General features: G+C 49.8%; 1 protein-coding gene and 1 long non-coding RNA gene across 3 annotated transcripts in view; one reads left to right on the top strand and one right to left on the bottom strand.

Moving 5' to 3' along the window:
- TECTA (tectorin alpha) overlaps positions 1-13,481 on the top strand; it is a 93,747-nt gene extending 80,266 nt beyond the window's left edge. Inside the window, exon 25 of the mRNA XM_073321239.2 lies at positions 10,040-13,481. Coding sequence (XP_073177340.2) covers positions 10,040-10,107 — 68 coding nt within the window. The 3' untranslated portion in view covers positions 10,108-13,481. The remainder of the gene's footprint in view (positions 1-10,039) is intronic.
- The window catches only part of LOC144929637 (uncharacterized), a 34,781-nt gene that overhangs the window by 6,758 nt on the left and 7,419 nt on the right, over positions 1-20,604 (bottom strand). Inside the window, exons 2-4 of one of the 2 annotated variants that reach the window (XR_013634895.1) lie at positions 2,389-2,508; positions 1,183-1,390; positions 821-962 (exon numbers count right to left, since the gene is read on the bottom strand). This is a non-coding gene — a long non-coding RNA (uncharacterized LOC144929637). The remainder of the gene's footprint in view (positions 1-820; positions 963-1,182; positions 1,391-2,388; positions 2,509-20,604) is intronic. The other variant, XR_013634896.1, reaches the window with a different exon arrangement.

The following is a 20,604-nucleotide window of genomic DNA, read 5'->3' as shown; positions in this document are numbered from 1 at the left end:
GGAGGAGCGAGATGAGACTTGCACTAGGCAGCCAGATGGATAAATGGCTCATAAGGGTGTTGAACTTTTACTTCCTGTCCTCCCCTTCCCCCTGGGAGGAGGCCTGTTATCCAACAGTGAACAAGAGTAATGAGGCATTGAGGCTGTAATGTTCAAAATGCAAGATTTCAGTTTCATGAGATTTTCATCTCAGGACTTAAAACAAAGAACAGGGCCACAAGTCAGGAGATCTCAGTTCTATTCCTAGCCCTGCCACTGCCTCCCTGTGTGGCCCTAGGGCCAATCACAATTTGTGATTCAGTTTCCCCAATTGTCTCTTGTCCACTGAAGTTGCAAGCTCTTCAGGGCACTCCCTTGCTATGTGTCTGAACAGAGGGGGGTCTATATCTTGGTTAGGCATTTGGGGGGGGACTTGTGGGGAAAAAAATCAGGCCACTTTTGTTGGGGAGCTTAACTTCAGGCCCCAGGTTTGAAAGTGGTGGGGTATGAGCATGTTTTATTACATCTAACAAAACCTATGTTAGAGAGTTATTCCAATACTTGAATGAAGCCAGACTGGGATGATGCCTCTTAATCATGGTCCAGTACTCTTAGTTTAATTTTATAATCAAGAAAATGCATAACTGAGTCTGTCCAGCCTTTTAAAAAGCTCTTCCTACTGAACTATTCTGGATGTACCCTATATTGAACTTGGCTTTTCAATTGTACCAGATGGTAACTTGCTGTCAGGTCTGATTGCCCACATGGGTTTCTCACCAGAACACTGGAATTAATTTCTTACATGGAATAACCCATGCTGCCACACATGCTTCAACAGTACCTGGCTTTGCTGCAGCTTTATCATCTTGGCGTCGTAGTCACTGAGAACTGAGTGAGCTAAGGCTTTAGCGTCCTCCTCGACAACCTGTGAAATGACCTCTTGGAGAATAGCCTCGTATTCCATCTCTTGGAGAGCCTCAGAGCTGAGCCAACGCAGAAGAAAAACATTTTTACATCTGAAGGGATTAGACATCATAGCCTACCAAGCAAAATTGCTAACTATCGGGCAAAATATCCAGCCCAGCTGGTTACTGACCAGAGTCACTGATGGCTGGTCAGTGGCCTCAGTGACCCAAGCCATTGGTTCCAAGTCTAGTTAGGAATGGCCAGAAGTCTATGTATAGAGACATGCATTTTACTCACAATGACAGGCGAGACCATCTGAACCACTTAGGTTACTATTCCATCTATGCTTTCAAAAATGGCAGCCCTGGTTAAGTAGTCATCCACAAAATCCTTCATAGCACTTTGACGACATCAGCTGAGAGATCTGAGAACTTCCACAAAGAGCTCATACAGTAACAAGTCAGGAAGATGCTTCAGAGTGGAAGTGGACTCCCTTAAATGACACCTGGCACAAGAGTGAAAAAACAAAGTTCTGTCTTTCTGAACACTGAGTTGACTGGTCACTGTTCAAACTACTAGGGGACTGAGAGCCAAGGTCTTTGGGTTTTGTTCCTGGCTTGTGCCCATAATGACTGAGACACCCCACCCCTCAGGTAGTTGTTTCTCCCCTCTGCTGACACTTGGTAATGAAGGTGTCAATCAGTGCACACTGCTAAGGGCTCTTGTGAAATGGCCACTAGATACTGGACTGAGACCTATCAAACTCATCTCATGCCAAGGCCATTGAATAGTCAGATGGTAACTTTCACTTGCTACTGATCTGGGCTGGATTGGAGCCAGCAACATTCTTGAAAAAGTCAGTATGCCCTGAGCTGCTTTCCTCATTGCTGTGTTTCTGCATGCCCTGATCCAAAAAAGTGAGGGCTGCAGTGTAAATACAATTCACAGAGGGATGCTGGGTTTCTGTGCACCTTGAAGGAGTACCCATTTGCACATCCTCTTAGGTCCAGCCTTTTGAAACCTCAGTGGGTAAGGACATTTTATGCTCAAGTCTAACATGTACGGTCCGTTCCACATGGACAAAGAGGAAGTCAGCAAAGAGAAGGGAAATGACAATATAGGTCATTCAGTAGAGTAACTTGATAATACTCAGCTCTTATCCATAGATCTCAAAGTGCTTTACAAAGGAGGCTGGTATCATTTTTTGTACAGAAGTACAGTGACTTGCCCATGGTTCCCAAGCAAGCCAATGGTACAGCCAGGAATAGAACCCAGGGCTCCCAAGTCCTAGACTTGCCCCTTACCTCTAGGTGAGAGTCTAGTTTTCACCCCAACAAAATCTCTAGAAAGACAAGTCAGTTTATTGGCCAAAGAAAACAGTCTTTCCTCCTATCCAGACTGTTCAGATTGCCAACTGTTCTTGCAAATTACTGGATCAATGAGCTTTTGGCATGAATAGCCACTCAATTCTCAAATGAAACAAGGAACGATTTAATTACTCACTTGGATTTTTTCCCCCTTTGATGATCCCCATTGCTGGACTTCAGTGCCTGCTGCCTCGGATCCTATGAAATGGAAGAGCCAGATACAAGTCAGGTATATTTCTGCATGCACGGAAAACCTCTGCAGGGACAAAACAGGAAACGTTTAAAGACTCTTCTTTTGATGAAAAGCTGTGATCTAATGAATGTACAGTTAATCGCAGAGCCCCTTGTTTGCTATAATCCCAGTCACAAATAGTTGTGGAATCCACAATGGACCAGAGAAATCAAGGTCACCTCCTACAGCCACCCACAATGCAAAGTCACAGCAAAACCCCCATGACAACCCTAGCCTAGAATCTGATGTCTTGTGACAGGTTTCTGCACTGCAAAAGCTCCACCCAGAAATTCATCGCTGTTGGATACAACAAGGGATGAGCAAGAGGCATGGACATCATGCACCTTGATAAACTCTGCGAAGGTCTCCAGGAACACATCCGGCACGAGCTCCTCTAACAGAAGCTGGGAGATATGAGTCGACCAAGTTCTGTGCAAACTGTGTGAGGTCAGAGGAATAGTGACACTGGGCTCCATGTTCCAAGAAGGTAGAGGAAAAGGTTGCAGCAGAAACAAAGTACTCCGGGTACTGACTATTTACCTGAATGAAAACCAAGACCCAGATCCACCTCCTCCAATACCCAAGACGATTAGGGGAGGAAATCTCCCTGGATATTCCATGGCTTCCCTGCTTTTACATGTGATGTTCCCCCAGGGAATGACCATTCCTTTACCTCCACCCCATCCCTGCTAGGATCTGCAAAGTGTTAAGACCCTGAGCCTCTTGCTCCTGGGCAATGCAACCCCATTGAAACCATGCTGCGTGTACTCCTGAGCTAGCCGCTGGCTCTGCAATCCCCCTTCACTGAGGGAGGGGGGCTCAGATGGAGCAAGGTTTTGTGCAAGAGGTAAAAGCTAGGTTCTGTGCTTTTCCACTGATTTCCTGTGGAAGCGGAAGGGGAAGGATGTCAGCCTGGAGCTCCCTTCCATGTGCATGGATCTCACACTTAATGGACACTTCTGTGCAGCACTGGGGCATTTCCCCTTGAATCCTGCATCAGGTAGCTGGACTGCCCATAGAAGCCATGGGGGCGAGCGGCAAGATGTCCTGGAAAGGGAGCAGGTATCTAGCTACTTCCCTTACTAGAACGGCTCCCTCTAATTTCCCCTCTGCTCATTTCTAACTGTGCAGAGCAGCTTCTGAACACCTAGGATCAGTGTGGGGAGCTTCTGTATTGAAAGCCAATTACCTGGCCTAGTGTACAGTGGAAAATGTAAATTGATCTATCCACTAGACAGATTTTTCAATCTGCCTAGAGCAACTTATTCCAGACAGCAGCTCAGTCTTAGATATGCTATTTCCATTATAAACCTATTTTCAAGGTAACAGAGGCTTTTTAATTTACTCTAGGCTGAAGCTAAAAATTGCAGGCTTGTCAGCTGATAGACTACAGATCACTATCACAGCAAAGGATGTGCCAAAGTTCCCAGCGTCTGTCAAAAAATCCTGACATGTAAAAAAGGATTTCTCCTCAACACCATACTTAAAAACATGTCATTTGAAAATGACATCTATAATGTTAGGGCAAGAACTCTGATCTCTTCCAAAAAGCGTAGTCCCCCACTCACTGAATGAAGGAAACTGAGCTACTGGCACTATAGGGCATATGACACAGCTGAACAGTTCTGAGTGCATGGCATAGAAGCACATGCCAGCTCATATTGTATCATATGGTTATGGGATTGATGGAGAGAGATTATTGGGTGATGTTGTCTGACCTGTGTTATGCAGTAATCAAGCTAGATCATAGGGACCCCTAAGCTTCAAGTCACTTCATCGGTTGCATCCGCTGAAGTGAGCTGTAGCTCACGAAAGCTTATGCTCAAATAAACTGGTTAGTCTAAGGTGCCACAAGTCTATAAAGTAACACAGCAGGTCCCCATGCTGGTTAAGTGGACGCCAAATGGGATACAAGTAAAGTATAGTGACATTACTGGGGGTTAACAATACCAGCCCTGTGACTCAAAATGCAAGTCTATTTAATGTTGTGAAGATACTTTGTTTTGGTTTGACTTTCAAACCTGGTGCAAGCCCTCTAATTCTAACCAATACTTTCCTGATCCAGTGTTAATACTTAGCTGCTATGTAGCACTTCTCATGCTTCGATCTCAAACTGCTTTACAAAGCAGTAAGTATTGTGACGTTGCACCCCATGCTGCTTTATGGGAATATGTTAATGTATATAGGACATAACTGAAATATGTTGTATGCTACACTGCCATGTAATATCTCTAAAGGGTATGATCTACTGAATACACTCCTCCTATTTGTAATTATGTATCATTTTTGTGTTCAAAGTTATGAATATTGGCTGTGTACTTGCTTGATTTCTAAGTAGCCTTAAAAAGAAGAGGACTTGTGGCACCTTAGAGACTAAAATTTATTTGAGCATGAGCTTTTGTGAGCTACAGCTCACTTCATTGGATGCAAGTAGCCTTAGTAAAGCATTTGGTCAGATTCTTGAGAGGAATGTGCAAGTTAAGTGCCCAATAAAGAAACACTTAATGGACAATGGATCTTGGAAGGCTCCAATCCACATAAATAGTCTGCCTGAGGACATTCAAGGTAGCATGTAAACAATGGCTGCTACCTGTAAGTTCTGAGTCATGCATGGCCATGTGACTTGCCCATGTGACTCCAAATCTCCATTTTGTAGCTGGATTCTACACAGGGAGAGGGAGGTGCATAGACAAGAGAAAGCCTACTTAAACCAGAGGAGACCCCTTCATTTTGTCTTCAGCTGGCTCAAGAGATAGCCTCTCCACCCCCAAAGGTGATCTAAAAAACTGGGACAAAGGACAGTAACTACAGGGGGTGAGTGATTGGTGAACCCAGATGAGAAGGAGATGAGTCTATAAAAGGAATCTTACTGGAACACCTCTAAGGGTGAGGTTTTATCTGTATTCAGTTTTCTTACTGTATTAGGCCTAGACTTGCGGGTTTTATTTTATTTTGCTTGGTAATGCACTTTGTTCTATGTGTTACTACTTGGAACCACTTAAATCCTACTTTCTGTATTTAATAAAATCACTTTTTACTTATTATTTAACCCGAAGTATGTATTAATACCTGGGGGAAACAGCTGTGCATCTCTATCAATGTTAAAGGGCAAACAATTTGAGTTTACCCTGGCTAAGCTTTATACAAGGTAAAAACAGATTTTATTTGGGATTTTAAACCCCATTGAAAGTTGCGCATCTGTGTTAAAGACAGGAACACTTCTAAAGCTGCTTTCAGTTAAGCTTGCGGTTTGTGGGATGTAGTTCAGACCTGGGTCTGTATTTGTGGCCAGCAAGCGTGTCTGGCACAACCAGGTAGGGCTCTGAAGTCCCAAGCTAGAAGGGAAGGCAGGGACAGAAGTAGTCTTGGCATATCAGTTGGCAGCCCCAAGGGGGTTTCTGTAATCCAACCAGTCACAAGTATCCCCATTTTACAGATGGGGAATGAGTCAGAGCAGGCACATGACTTGCCCAAGGTCACCCAGCAGGTCTGTGGCAGAGCTGGGACTAAGAGAAACACTAAAATTGACCCTGGTTATCTCAGACAGCCTGGCCCTTTCCCCAGTTTTAGGGATCGCAGGGGAACGATTCATTTTAAGGTTTTGTTTAAGCTGCACATGACAAACTCAGTAAAAAACTGGCATAAAATGTTTAGAATGCTTTTCATTTTAAAAGCCAAGGTTTCCATTCAGCCTTGTCAGTTCCACTTTCTGGTTTTGTTAAACTAGTTCATTTTAGTGGCAAAAACGGAGGAATGTGCAAGAAAGCAAGCCTCATAAATCATGAGGAGTAAGCTAAGATGGGGATAGTAAGTTTTATAGTAAACATGTGGACCAGGGTGTGTAAATCCTGCAATTACAGCATTAACTTGGCACAAAGCTTTTCACCTGCATCTGTGTTTATGTTCTGGCTCTTGGAAACAGAATCATTAACAGTTATTAGCAAACAATGAGCTCATCTAACAAGGAGTTAAACTACTTGTTTAGCTACACTTGGGCGAACCCCTCCTGTAGACACACTGCACCAGTGCAAAGCATGACTTACACCTTTGGAATCTGATAAGAGCTCAGGCTGAAGCTGGCACTGAAAGGTGGAGAAATACTAATAGTACCTTCCTAGCCCAGTACTGAAGAAATTATTAAATTTAGAATTGGGTTTTTAAACATATTTAGGCACCTAAGGAGACTTTCCAAAGTGGCCAGGCACCCAACTCCTACCAAAAAATCAATGGGAGTTACAAGCTTTTGAAAACTTCACTAGTTTGCTTATCTTAATCTGCAAAAAGAAAAGGAGGACTTGTGGCACCTTAGAGACTAACAAATTTACTTGAGCATGAGCTTTCGTGAGCTACAGCTCACTTCATCGGATGCATACTGTGGAAAGTGTAGAAGATTTTTTTATATACACACAAAGCATGAAAAAATTCCTCCTCCCACCCCACTCTCCTGCTGGTAGCAGCTTATCTAAAGTGATCACTCTCCTTACAATGTGTATGATAATCAAGGTGGGCCATTTCCAGCACAAATCCAGGTCCCCCCCTCCCCCCGTATGCATCCGATGAAGTGAGCTGTAGCTCACGAAAGCTCATGCTCAAATAAATTAGTCTCTAAGGTGCCACAAGTCCTCCTTTTCTTTTTGCAAATACAGACTAACACGGCCGTTAGTCTGAAACCCATCTTAATCTGCAGACATCTAAATACCTTTCAACATCTGGCCAGTAGTGCCTGTCTGTTTCCAGTCAATTTCACCTGGGCTAGGCAAGTTTTGATTGGAGTGGGAGGTGGCTTCACTCAGCAGGTGAGTGGAGGATCTTAGATGGAAGGAATCACTGACTGCCAGGAGGGCAAGTGCTTTATTGTTCTGACAGCAGGTGCTCTCTGTCTACTGTGGGGCACCAGGGAGGACAAAGAATATTGGCCCCACTGCCCTCAACTTCATTTCCTTAGAACAGGGGTGGGCAAACTTTTTGGCCCAAGGGCCACATCTGGATAAGGAAATTGTAGGGTGGGCCATGAATGTTCATGAAACTGGGGGAGAGCTCCAGCTGGGGATGAGAGTTCTGGGGTGGGGCCAAAAATTAGGAGTTCAGGGTGTGGGAGGGGGCTTTGGGCTGGCTCTGGCTGGGGTGCAGGAGGGTGCTCTGAGCTGGAACTGAGGGATTTGGAGGGAGGGGGATCAGGGCTGGGGAGGGTGTCAGAGCTCTAGGTGGCGCTTACTTTGGGGAGCTTCCTGAAGCAGCAGCATGTCCCCCCTCCAGCTCCTATGCGGAGGCGCAGCCAGGCACACTTCCCTGTCTACAGGCATCACCCCTGCAGCTCCCACTGGCTGCGAGCTGTGGGGGCAGTGCTTGGGACAGGGGCAGCATGCAGAGCCCCTGGCTGCCCCTATGCATAGGAGCTGGAAGAGAGACATGCCGCTGCTTCCAGGAGCCACATGGAGCAGGGCAAGCCCTGGACCCTGCTCCCTGTCAGGAGCTCAAGGGATGGATTAAAACATCTGAAGGGCCGGATGTGGCCCCTGGGCCATAGTTTGCCCACCCCACCTTAGAAGGACTGATTGTTCAAAGCTCATGGCCTGTTTAAGATGTGGGTGTACGATCTAGCAGGCCAGCTGTGTAGCTGTTTATGCCACTTTAGCACCTGTCCGGTCCCCACTTTAAAGACACAGGCCTGCCTGAAGAGAGATTCTCAGAGGGACTCTGAAGCAGCAAGCAGGACAGACCCCCTTCTGTTTAAAAACATGTGCTCCTAATCACAATTCCCCAGTAAAGAGTAACACAGCTGGAGCACAACTTCTGCTAACAAAACAGCAATTACCTACTGGTGGCAGGAGCTATGAAGGAACTGCCCCCATAGGAAGCAAAAAGGATCAAAAGCTGCTTGATCTGAGAGATGGAACACGTGAAGTAGAACTGAACAGCATACAGTTAATCACAGTTGTTAGCCACGTCCCCTTACCTCACAGGGGCAGTTTGGGCCATGGGTGTTATCATACTGCTTCCCCAAATCTCTCCTTTCCTGTTGAGTATTTCAAAAGTGTTTTTGTACTATAGTCTCCACTCTACATAGGATGCTGGTGTCTGGGGTGGGGCACCAGAAGGAGGAAATAGAATAAAGACCTTTCCTCCTTACTGTCTAACCTAGTCCAGTTTCCCACCCCACCCCAATAAGGTTACAAACCCTGTAGACTGGAACACCTTCAGTACCCCAATGGGAGAGTCTGTTCATCTGAGCCTCATGCAACTACAATTGCCCATACAAGGGATGGTTTTCTTTATTCAACTAAAGTTTCCTGGGAGGAAATGACAATAATCCAAGCTCATTCTGCAGATCAGGGGCAGGGGTGGATTTTCAAAGGCACAAAGTGGAGTAGGGTGCCTACCTGCCCTTTGTGCCTTGGGAAAACATGGCTGTTAAGGGCTGCTCCAGGAACACTAGCTTTTATTTTTTGTAATTTCAAAATGTTTATCTCTGGGTCTGCATGGCAGTGTAGGCACATCCTACCTCCTGGCAGGGTGGATAGTGGGTGTCCTGAGACCAGTTACACTCTACCAGACTGTCTTGGGCATCACCACAATGAGGTGTCCCAGAGTCCCTACCACAGCCCTCAGGTGCAGGGCAGCATGGCCTAGCAGCTATATCCAGTGGCCACCACCAGCTGGGGTGGCAGCCAGGGTAGGGAGACTCAGGCCAACCTGACTCCACTGGATCCCAACCTAGTGCCCTAACAAAGGCAGAGTGATCCACCACTGAGTCAGTAGGGAATCCAACCTCAACATGCTTGCCGTAGATGGGTGGGAGATAGCACTCACTCTCCCTGGGTTACTTCCTACCGGGCTCCTGAAGCTGCAGTCCATAGGGCAACATGCTCTCCAGCTCCAACACTACAATCTCCACCACATATCCTTCCTCCTTGGTAGTCAGACCAGATTGAGCTGAGCTGCTCTCCTTTTATACTAGCACAGCATTTGGAGCATGCCCAGCACGGTCTGAGGGGCGGGGCTTTCTCGGCCCATAGTGGGGGATTAACCCTTTCCTGCCTAGTGCAGGGTATGCACACCCTGACACACCCTGTAACCTGCAAAGATCAAAATCCAGCCAACAATCAGAGGCCTGGAGGCAGTGAAATGGGACAGCAATACTTCACTTTCATAATCCAGACAGTACAAATAGCTGTTGAAATCAGAGCTATTATTAAAGATATGATGAGTATACACCAACCATGACTTCTCCCTTACAGCAGCTGGTGCTTTAGGTAACTATTAGTATGGATACAGATGGGAAGATTTGGCGGGGCCTATGGTGCAATTCTATAATCAAAAGCTCTGAGGGAGGACTGAGATAATTGGTACTAATGAATAACTGAGTATTGAGGAAAGTGGGTGGATGCTGTATTTTATGGGAATTGAACAGACATGAGCTAACTGGAGGGTCTGGATGCTGGTCCACAAAGGGAATCTGGTGAGGTGATATCCCTCTTTTTGACTGATGTGTAAAGGTAGTCTGATAGGATTTTCTAAAAAAAATGTGTATGGTGTTTTCTAATCTGCTTTTCAGACCTCCTGACCTGTAAGAATCTCAACATTGAGCAGAGGGCTCAGCTAACGCAGCCCAAGCGAAATTGACTGGAAACAGACAAGCACTATGTGATAATGGCATCATAAGCAGGAAAGAAGTGAAATCCAACGAACAGAGAAATGAATGGATTTTTGTAATAGGTACTGAACGGAAATGTTCCTTGAACAGGTGGGAGAAAAGGTCTCTAAATAGTCCCCCAGGTTGCAGTTTGCTGCTCCTCCAAGGAGATTGCCACCAAAACCAGATTTTATTTTTAAGTTAAAACACTGAAAAGGGGTGTTTTCTGAGGGCACAAGGGGAACTTTCAGGCCCTCCAGCTCTGTCATCAAGAGGCAAAAGAATCTCTTTTCTTGCAAGTCACTTTGGAAAAGGAGGTGAGCGGGAAAGAAGGGGGGTGGAGCTGATAAATCTATAACATTTTGCTTTGAGGAAAAGCCCCCTTTCAGCTGATTACCTCCTTGTTTTGGTCAAAACATGAGATGGGGTAGAGGTTAGATATAAAGAATAACATGTTAAACATGCAGCTGTAGCCTGCACAGCTGGACCAATGACAGCGATCTGGGCCTTGTTTCTTATTGTCATTCCCAGCTACCCAGAAACACACAATGTTTTAACAATGGTCAAGTAAATGCACTAAATATAACTGCACTCACCAAGGGGCCGTAAGGCGTGATTTACCGGCCACTGTCCTTGCTGATGGGTCGCAGAAAGCCCGGCTCAGCATATGATGAACTGAGTTACACTGCATTACAAGCAACCTGTAAAGACCTGCCAGCTCCAACCTTGTCCTATTGTTGCCCCATTTTTGCTGGGCGCTGAAGACAGGTGCTAAAATAACCCTGCCCATTACTTTACCTGTCAGATTTTAAAAGGGGTCTTATTAATGAATTAAGGTAACACATCAGCTAGAAAAAATTCATCGCTAAGCACCTGTCAAGCACCTATCTGGTGCTCATCAGTAGGGTGTTTGCAGATGCGGGAAGTGGGGCAGTTATTCTGTATCATGTAATGTTCAAATGTTAGTGAGCATCCAATCTGAAAAAAATCAAAAAAATCACTAAAGGGGCCATAACTCAAAGAAACAGTCTGATTTTCACCGAAATCAGCAGAAATTTTCTAAATACAGTTGATAATGCAACTATGTAATCAAAATAGTGCTGTTTTGGAAAGTGTGGGAAATATTTAGGCCCGGGTGATATGTTTTGTGCATTTTCCCGTCCTTGTTTGTCTTCGGATAAAGCAGAAGTCTGTAGTCGCAGGACACTATGAGTTTGTTTGTACCAAGTAATACATCAAAATATCTGTCATTATTTGTAGAATGGACTGATTGGAGAAGTTTTTCTGTCTGCTATTTTATATCTTATGAATATTGGCTATTGTGCAATGATTCCTGCACCGGCAACTGATGTAAATACAGCGTACACCAGGAGGAAATATTTTCAAGATATGTTCCACTCTCTGGGCCAAGACTGGACTTATGTCATCTATGATGAAGCAATGTATTGCAAAGCACAGTTGATTAAATGGAGGAATCGAACCGAATTTGACAATGACCCCTTTGAGATGGGAGGCGTGCATCATACAGTTAATTTCCTGGGTGACATAGGCAGTGTGATACAGGAAAGTGGGTTTGAAGACCTCCTTGTGGAAGCAAGCATCGATGGTGCTTCAGTCATCAGCCATGCTGTAGGAGCGAAAGCACATAACCGTGGTGTTAGAATCCAGAAACCTATGAAGGAAGCAATGAATCATTTGAAATGGGTGGCACTGGGCGATTCCATGAACAATGATGTTCTCCCAGGAGATGAGAAGAGACGCATCTTGGAGAAAGCTTGACCTTGCACGGAAGCATTTGAAGATGTGGACAAGGCACACAGAGAAAAGAGCGTGGAAGCACAGAATGCTCTGGCAGACGTCATGAACAGAACCCAGTCACTCCGCCAGCTCATGGACACTTACGTTACCCAAGGGAAAAACTGCTGAGAGACATTTCTGCTCTGGGAAAACTATGTAATTTGGATGTTGCCCAACTCCTGAGGGATACACTGCAGCAAAGAGAGGTGATAACAAGTCCTTGTGGCTTGAGACACTGGCAGAGATGATTGCACTTGAATTGCAGTGTGGTCATATGAATTATGCTAGATGGGGTTGTGTAAAATGCAGCAGAAGCCAGACTTCTGGAGGAGGAGAAGCCAGACATATATTATGCCCTAGTTGATAGGGTGCAGTATATCAGACTGCCAGACCCTTTTGTGATGTATGGCATGACATGGCCATGGAGTAATCACTCAACGAGGACTGTGGGAAGCATCAGCATCTTTGCACAAAGGATAAAGCTCTGACCAAGTATTACCTGACTGCACATTTTATGTTGTTTGCAGTGTGGTTGAGGCCATGTAAGAGGATATAAGAGGTGGATGAGGTAATATCTTTTACTGAACCAACTTCTCCTGGGGAAAGAGAGACGCTTTCGAGCTACACATCTTAGTGATGTGTCTGTGGTATGAACTGAGCATGCCCACTTCCAGCAACCCCTCTCCTCTGGTCTCCGGGCGATAGGATTGTGGCATGTCTCTTCTCAGCTCCCTTACAGTGACAGTGCTCTTTGCCTGTAATATGGACCAAGTATACCCTGTTTCCGCTCCCCTCTGTCTCAGCACTGTGGACCTACAAAGGGGTATAGATCTCACCATTGCCCTGGCTTCCAGATGCCTAGAAAATCATTGGAACAACAATGGGATTCCCAATGCCTGAGTTAGGGGCTTGGGCTCTGTCTTGGAGGAAGGGACAGAGACAGGTACCAAAGAATGGGATACATAAAAACAAGAATGACAGACATGGAACTGCCTAAGCTAGCCACGAGGAGATGCCGAGAAGAGGGGTGGTACTAAGCCCTGACCCTTTTAGGCACTTCGGAACCGAGACCTATTTGCGATCTGCAGCTGGACTAAGGTGACTTAGGTGCATGAACCATTTTGTGTCAGATTGATATGTACCTGCCTAAGACCCCATAAAACAGATGTGAGCAGATGGGGAAGGAGGCACAGGCCTTCTGTGTAGCTTTTGTGCAATGGTTAGGGTTCTCACAAGGGCTGTGGGGGACCCTGCTGAAAATCCCCCTTGTGCCTCTGCTAAGAAGAGATTTGGACAGATGGCAAATGCAGCCCTGGTGGGTGTTCCCAGATCTTTGGGGTTCTGCAATGTAAGGAAGAGAATTGCCTCCCTCTTGCCTGTGGAAGCTGTTCCACTTGAATTAAATAGTTGTTGGGCCACAGGCTGACACAGTTCCCTCCCATTTCCTCTTGCTGAGAAGGGAGTTAAGCACTTATCTCTCAACCGAAGGGCCTCAGTACCTGGCTAGGAGGTAGTGAGATGTGGGCTCTCCTTCTGTCTTCTGACTGCGTCCTTCTGACTGCGTCAGACCGATGGCCCAGCTAGCCCACGGTCCTGTCTTCCCACAGCGGCCAACGCCGGCTGCTTCAAAGGCAGTGAACAGAAGAGGCCGATTCTCAAGCGATCCGTCCCGTCGGCCCCCTCCCAGCAGCTGGCCGTCAGCGGGCGAAGGACGCCCGGAGCACGGGGCCGCGTCACTGACCGCCTCGGCTAATAGCCACGGGCGGAGCCATTCGCCACGCACTTTCTCAGTCTTTCTTTTCGAACCCACTTACAGTTTTGGCCCACCCCACCTCCACCAACCACTTCCACAGGCTGACTGTGCGTTGCGGGGCCAAGTACTGCCTTTGGTTTGGGTTGAAGCTGCTGCCTGCTCATTTCAGCGGGTGAGCCCCTGGTTCTTGCGTTGCGTGAAGGGGTAAATAACACGTCCCGATTCCCCTTCTCCACCCTAGTCCCTTTTTTCCCAGCTGAACCTGAAGCAGCCCCCAAGCCCCATCACGGACGAGGCCCCCTAACCACGAGGTTAAAAGTTACGCGGGCGGGCGGGCGGGCGGGGCGGCCTCTGCCTCCTTCCCCCTGGGCTGTTTTGTGGGGCGTTCGGCCGGTCCCTAACCAGCTCACGCTAAATGGGTTAGGCACCTAAGTCACCGGAGGGGTTCCTGGCCGTGGCTGGCAAGCAGAGAGCGGTACCTGGGAGGGGAAGACGCTGGGTCGATTTCCTTCTCCCCTCCTGATGGGCGCCGTGGAGTTGAAGAGGGCTCTGCAGTCTCTCAAGCGTGAGCCCCAATACTGAAGTAAAGGACGGCCTGAGGAGGCTTGCTCGTTGTAGCTTGTCGGGGCTGTGCCACTTTCATGAAGTGGTAACTGGCCAGCCTTGCACCGTGAATCCCTCTGCAGTCCAGTGGTTTGGGTACTTACCCAGTGTGTGGGTGATGCTGGTTCAACTCCTCCCCCAGCTTGCTGAGGAAGGACTTAAACAAACAGCCATCTCCCTGTTCTCAAGCGAGTATCCAGCTTCTGGACTAAGAGGGATTCTCCCGGGGCGCTTGGGCCCCTGTCCCCCTTTTTTTCCTGCCGAAGCTGTTCCACTTACATGACATATTCGTGGGGCCAGCAGCCCACCCAGCAGCCCGCTGTAGTCTGGTGGGTGTGGTGTGCGCCCAGCATGTGGGAGGCTGGGGTTCAAAGCCCCTCTCTTCTTGCTGAGAAGGGATTTGAACTTTGATCTCCTGCCTCTCAGGCGAAAGGCCTAAGTGCTGGGCTCGGAGGGATCTCCAATGTGGGAGATCTCTCGGTCTTTTCTCTTGCAGGAGGGCCACGTTCGGTGACATATTCACGGGGGCAAAGGCAAAGCAAGCGGCCCTGGGTAGTCTAGTGGCTTGGTGAGCTGCCCAGCAGGGGGAAGCCTGGGGTTCAAATCCACTTCTTTCTTTCTTTCTTCTTCTTCTTGAAGAGAAGGGGCTTGAGCCTTGAGTCTGCTTCGTCTACGGGTTGGAGTCTGTTGACTGAGAAGAAGGGCTTGAGATCTCTCTCTAATGTAGGGTGGGCAGGTCCCTTGGTTTTTGCCCGCAGAAGGCGTTCCACATTACTTATCTACTGTTTGGGCAAGGCCGGCGCCGTCCCTCCTTCCCTGGTCCAGTGGTTGGGCTGTGCGTGTGGGACGTGGGTGCCGTGTGTTCGATTCCCCCGCCCCCTCCCTGTGCGGATGCTAAGAAGGGCTTGAGATCCGTCTCTAATGCGGGCTTGGTGGGTGCTTCCCTGCTTTTCGGGTTCCGCATTGGGGGCTGCCTCCTTCTTGCCTGTGGAAGCCGTTCCACTTTAATTAAAAGGTTGTCGGGCCTCAGGCCGCCACGGCTCCCTCCGTAGGCTGGTGGTTAGCCTGCGTGCCTGAGGTGGGGGGAGCTGTGGGTTCGAATCTCCCCCGGTGCGCGTGCTCTCATCTTTCTTGCGGCGCGTCGGGGGTGCCTCCCTTCTTGCCTTTCAAAGCTGCTCCCCTTTAATGAAATGGGACGTGGCCCTCCTCCTGACACAGCACCCGCTGTGGGCTGGCGGTCGTGCTCCGTGCCTGGGGTGCTGGAGATGGTGGGTTCGAATCTCACCTGGGGTGGGTGGGTGGGTCGGTCTGTCTGTGTGTCCTCCTGGACCTTTCTCTATTAGCGAGGGGGTTGCCCGCCTCTTTCTTGCCTGTTGAAGCTCCTCCACTTTAGTTAAATGGGCTCTGGGCCGCCCGCCCGGCTACCCTCACTCTCTAGTCCAGTGGTTAGGATACTCGCCTGGGTTGGGGGAGATCCTGGTTCAAATCCCCCAGCTGCCTGTTCAGCAGGGATTTGCACAGGGATTTCCTGCCTCCTAGGCGACCGTCCTTTGGGTGGGCCATCCTTGTCCGAAGCCCCTCTCTTTCTCAAGAGGCCGTTGTCTTCTTGGGACGGAGAGGGGATTCGGACAGGGATCGCTCACCAGCGACTCTCCCCAGGAGGTGGCGGCCCCCAGTTCACACCCCTCAAAAGAGCAGGGGAGTGCCCTGGGGTCTGCCACAACCTGGGCGTGTATCCTGATCAGGGTGGACAAGAGTGAGAGGGGGGTTTTACTGTAGCGCAGCATTGCCTCTTTAATTAAAAAAGCAAGAGGCCCTGTGCCGGGCCTCTCGCTCAGCTAGGAGGGGCCTCCTCTCACCCGCCAGAGGCCCTCCTGTCCCGCCGAGCGGGGATGCGAACCAGGGTCGCCCGCAATCCAAGCGAGCGCCCTAACCCCCGTACCGTAGAGGGACTTGAGAGCTTAGCTCGCCCCAGTTAATATATAGTTAAAGTGGAAGGCTGGAGCGGTAAGAGATTGAGGCGCCCCCTGCCCTCTCAATCGACGCCCAGGGGAGTTGAACCGGGAGCACGCACACGCCAGGTGAGCACCTTAACCCCCGTACCATAGAGGGCTTGGAGCGCTGCCTTTGCCCCGGTTAATATAAAGTGAAAGTGGAACACTGGTGGGGCAAGAGATTAAGCTCCCAAGCCTTGATCTCAACAAACGGAAAGGGGGTTTGAACCAGCGGCTCGCTGCTTCTGGGGCAAGTAGCCAACCCACAGGCCTACACAGGGAGCCCTGGCAAGCCGCTTTCCCAATTCTCATGTAATAGTTCCTGAAAGTGGCCCGCCTTCAACAGAAAAGACTGAGGGATCCCCCACATCCCACTCGCCAGGCACTCAGGCCTTTCAGTTGAGAGATAAGTCATCAAGGCTCAAGCCCCTTCTCTTCAAGAAGAAGAAAGAAAGAAAGAAAGAAAGAAGGAGGGGGATTTGAACCCCAGGCTTCCCCCTGCTGGGCAGCTCACCAAGCCACTAGACTACCCAGGGCCGCTTGCTTTGCCTTTGCCCCCGTGAATATGTCACCGAACGTGGCCCTCCTGCAAGAGAAAAGACCGAGAGATCTCCCACATTGGAGATCCCTCCGAGCCCAGCACTTAGGCCTTTCGCCTGAGAGGCAGGAGATCAAAGTTCAAATCCCTTCTCAGCAAGAAGAGAGGGGCTTTGAACCCCAGCCTCCCACATGCTGGGCGCACACCACACCCACCAGACTACAGCGGGCTGCTGGGTAGGCTGCTGGCCCCACGAATATGTCATGTAAGTGGAACAGCTTCGGCAGGAAAAAAAGGGGGACAGGGGCCCAAGCGCCCCGGGAGAATCCCTCTTAGTCCAGAAGCTGGATACTCGCTTGAGAACAGGGAGATGGCTGTTTGTTTAAGTCCTTCCTCAGCAAGCTGGGGGAGGAGTTGAACCAGCATCACCCACACACTGGGTAAGTACCCAAACCACTGGACTGCAGAGGGATTCACGGTGCAAGGCTGGCCAGTTACCACTTCATGAAAGTGGCACAGCCCCGACAAGCTACAACGAGCAAGCCTCCTCAGGCCGTCCTTTACTTCAGTATTGGGGCTCACGCTTGAGAGACTGCAGAGCCCTCTTCAACTCCACGGCGCCCATCAGGCGGGGAGAAGGAAATCGACCCAGCGTCTTCCCCTCCCAGGTACCGCTCTCTGCTTGCCAGCCACGGCCAGGAACCCCTCCGGTGACTTAGGTGCCTAACCCATTTAGCGTGAGCTGGTTAGGGACCGGCCGAACGCCCCACAAAACAGCCCAGGGGGAAGGAGGCAGAGGCCGCCCCGCCCGCCCGCCCGCCCGCCCGCCCGCGTAACTTTTAACCTCGTGGTTAGGGGGCCTCGTCCGTGATGGGGCTTGGGGGCTGCTTCAGGTTCAGCTGGGAAAAAAGGGACTAGGGTGGAGAAGGGGAATCGGGACGTGTTATTTACCCCTTCACGCAACGCAAGAACCAGGGGCTCACCCGCTGAAATGAGCAGGCAGCAGCTTCAACCCAAACCAAAGGCAGTACTTGGCCCCGCAACGCACAGTCAGCCTGTGGAAGTGGTTGGTGGAGGTGGGGTGGGCCAAAACTGTAAGTGGGTTCGAAAAGAAAGACTGAGAAAGTGCGTGGCGAATGGCTCCGCCCGTGGCTATTAGCCGAGGCGGTCAGTGACGCGGCCCCGTGCTCCGGGCGTCCTTCGCCCGCTGACGGCCAGCTGCTGGGAGGGGGCCGACGGGACGGATCGCTTGAGAATCGGCCTCTTCTGTTCACTGCCTTTGAAGCAGCCGGCGTTGGCCGCTGTGGGAAGACAGGACCGTGGGCTAGCTGGGCCATCGGTCTGACGCAGTCTGCCCATTCACGTTCTTAACTCGCCCCTCTGCCTGATGAGCACAAGGGATTTGCCAAGGGCTCACCTACCGCCCGGGTGAGTGCCCTGATCGTTGGGTCCTGGGCTACAGCCCTCGGTGGAGAAAGAAGTGGCTCGGGCCTATTTAGAAAAGCTGGACGAGCACAAGTCCATGGGGCCGAGAGCGCTAAAGGAGTTGGCGGATGTGATTGCAGAGCCATTGGCCATTATCTTTGAAAACTCATGGCGATCCGAGGAAGTCCCGGACGACTGGAAAAAGGCTAATGTAGTGCCCATCTTTGAAAAAGGGAAGAAGGAGGATCCTGGGAACTACAGGCCTGTCAGCCTCACCTCAGTCCCGGGAAAAATCATGGAGCAGGTCCTCAAGGAATCAATGCTGAAGCACTTAGAGGAGAGGAAAGTGATCAGGAACAGTCAGCATGGATTCACCAAGGGCAAGTCATGCCTGACTAATCTAATTGCCTTCTATGACGAGATAACTGGCTCTGTGGACGAGGGGAAAGCGGTGGACGGGTTGTTCCTTGACTTTAGCGAAGCTTTTGACCCGGTCTCCCACAGTATTCTTGCCAGCAAGTTAAAGAAGTATGGGCTGGATGAATGGACTATAAGGCGGATAGAAAGTTGGCTAGATTGTCGGGCTCAACGGGTAGTGATCAATGGCTCCGTGTCTAGTTGGCAGCCGGTATGGAGCGGAGGGCCCCAAGGGTCGGTCCTCGGGCCGGTTTTGTTCAATATCTTCATGAATGATCTGGAGGATGGTGTGGATTGCACCCTCAGCAAGTCTGCAGATGACACTAAACTGGGAGGGGAGGTAGATACGCGGGAGGGTAGGGATAGGATACAGAGGGACCTAGACAAATGAGAGGATTGGGCCAAAAGGAATCTGATGAGGTTCAACAAGGACAAGTGCAGAGTCCTGCACTTAGGACGGAAGAACCCCATGCACCGCTACAGACTAGGGACCGAATGGCTCGGCAGCAGTTCTGCAGAAAAGGACCCAGGGGTTACAGTGGACGAGAAGCTGGATAGGAGTCAACAGTGTGCCCTTATTTTGGAATGTATACGTAGGGGCATTGCCAGCAGATCGAGGGACGTGATGGTTCCCCTCTATTCGACATTGGTGAGGCCTCATCTGGAGTACTATGTCCAGTTTTGGGCCCCACACTACAAGAAGGACGTGGAAAAATTGGAAAACGTCCAGCGGAGGGCAACAAAAATGATTCGGGGACTGGAGCGCATGACTTATGAGGAGAGGCTGAGGGAAGTGGGATTGTTTAGTCTGCGGAAGAGAAGAACGAGGGGGGATTTGATAGCTGCTTTCAACTACCTGAAAGGGGGTTCCAAAGAGGATGGATCTAGACTGTTCTCCGTGGTAGCTGATGACAGAACAAGGAGTAACGGTCTCAAGTTGCAGTGGGGGAGGTTTAGGTTGGATATTAGGAAAAACGTTTTCACTAGGGGGGTGGTGAAACACTGGAATGCGTTGCCGAGGGAGGTGGTGGAATCTCCTTCCTCAGATATTTTTAAGGTCAGGCTTGACAAAGCCCTGGCTGGGATGATTTAGTTGGGGACCGGTCCTGCTTTGAGCAGGGGGTTGGACTAGATGACCTCCTGAGGTCCCTTCCAACTCTGATATTCTGTGGTTCTATGATGGGAGCACCCTCAGTTGAAGCTGTTACACTTTAATGACAGGCGGCTGGGAGCAGTTAAAGGCTGTGGCTCCCTCTCTGATCCTGTGGTTAGGCTTCCCAGAGGGACTATGAGGCTGGCTCGTTCAAATCCCCCTTCTCCCTGCTGGGAAGGTTGCGGGGCTTTGAAGAGGGCCCTCCTGGAGCCCGTCTACGCCCTGTGGTTCCGCGGCTCTAGCGATGGCGGGGGGGGGGTGTGTCTCGTGCGCCCTTCCTCTTGCTCGTGAAGCTGTTCAACTTTAATGAACTATTATTTTGGGTCAGCCGTCCCGGCACCTTCCTGTGTAGTCCAGCGATTAGTGCTACTGGGCTGGCTTGTGGCCGCTGTGAGTCCAAATCCTCTCTTTGCCCGTTGCAAGGGCCTCTGAAAAGATCTCCCCAGCAGTTCTGGGGTGGGCAGGTCCCTTGGTTTTTGCCCGCAGAAGGCGTTCCACATTACTTATCTACTGTTTGGGCAAGGCCGGCGCCGTCCCTCCTTCCCTGGTCCAGTGGTTGGGCCGTGCGTGTGGGACGTGGGTGCCGTGTGTTCGATTCCCCCGCCCCCTCCCTGTGCGGATGCTAAGAAGGGCTTGAGATCCGTCTCTAATGCGGGCTTGGTGGGTGCTTCCCTGCTTTTCGGGTTCCGCATTGGGGGCTGCCTCCTTCTTGCCTGTGGAAGCCGTTCCACTTTAATTAAAAGGTTGTCGGGCCTCAGGCCGCCACGGCTCCCTCCGTAGGCTGGTGGTTAGCCTGCGTGCCTGAGG

This window comes from Lepidochelys kempii, chromosome 22 (assembly GCF_965140285.1).
Source record: "Lepidochelys kempii isolate rLepKem1 chromosome 22, rLepKem1.hap1, whole genome shotgun sequence".
Classification (NCBI taxonomy): Eukaryota; Metazoa; Chordata; order Testudines; family Cheloniidae; genus Lepidochelys; species Lepidochelys kempii.
This window is presented reverse-complemented; position numbering and strand designations above follow the sequence as displayed.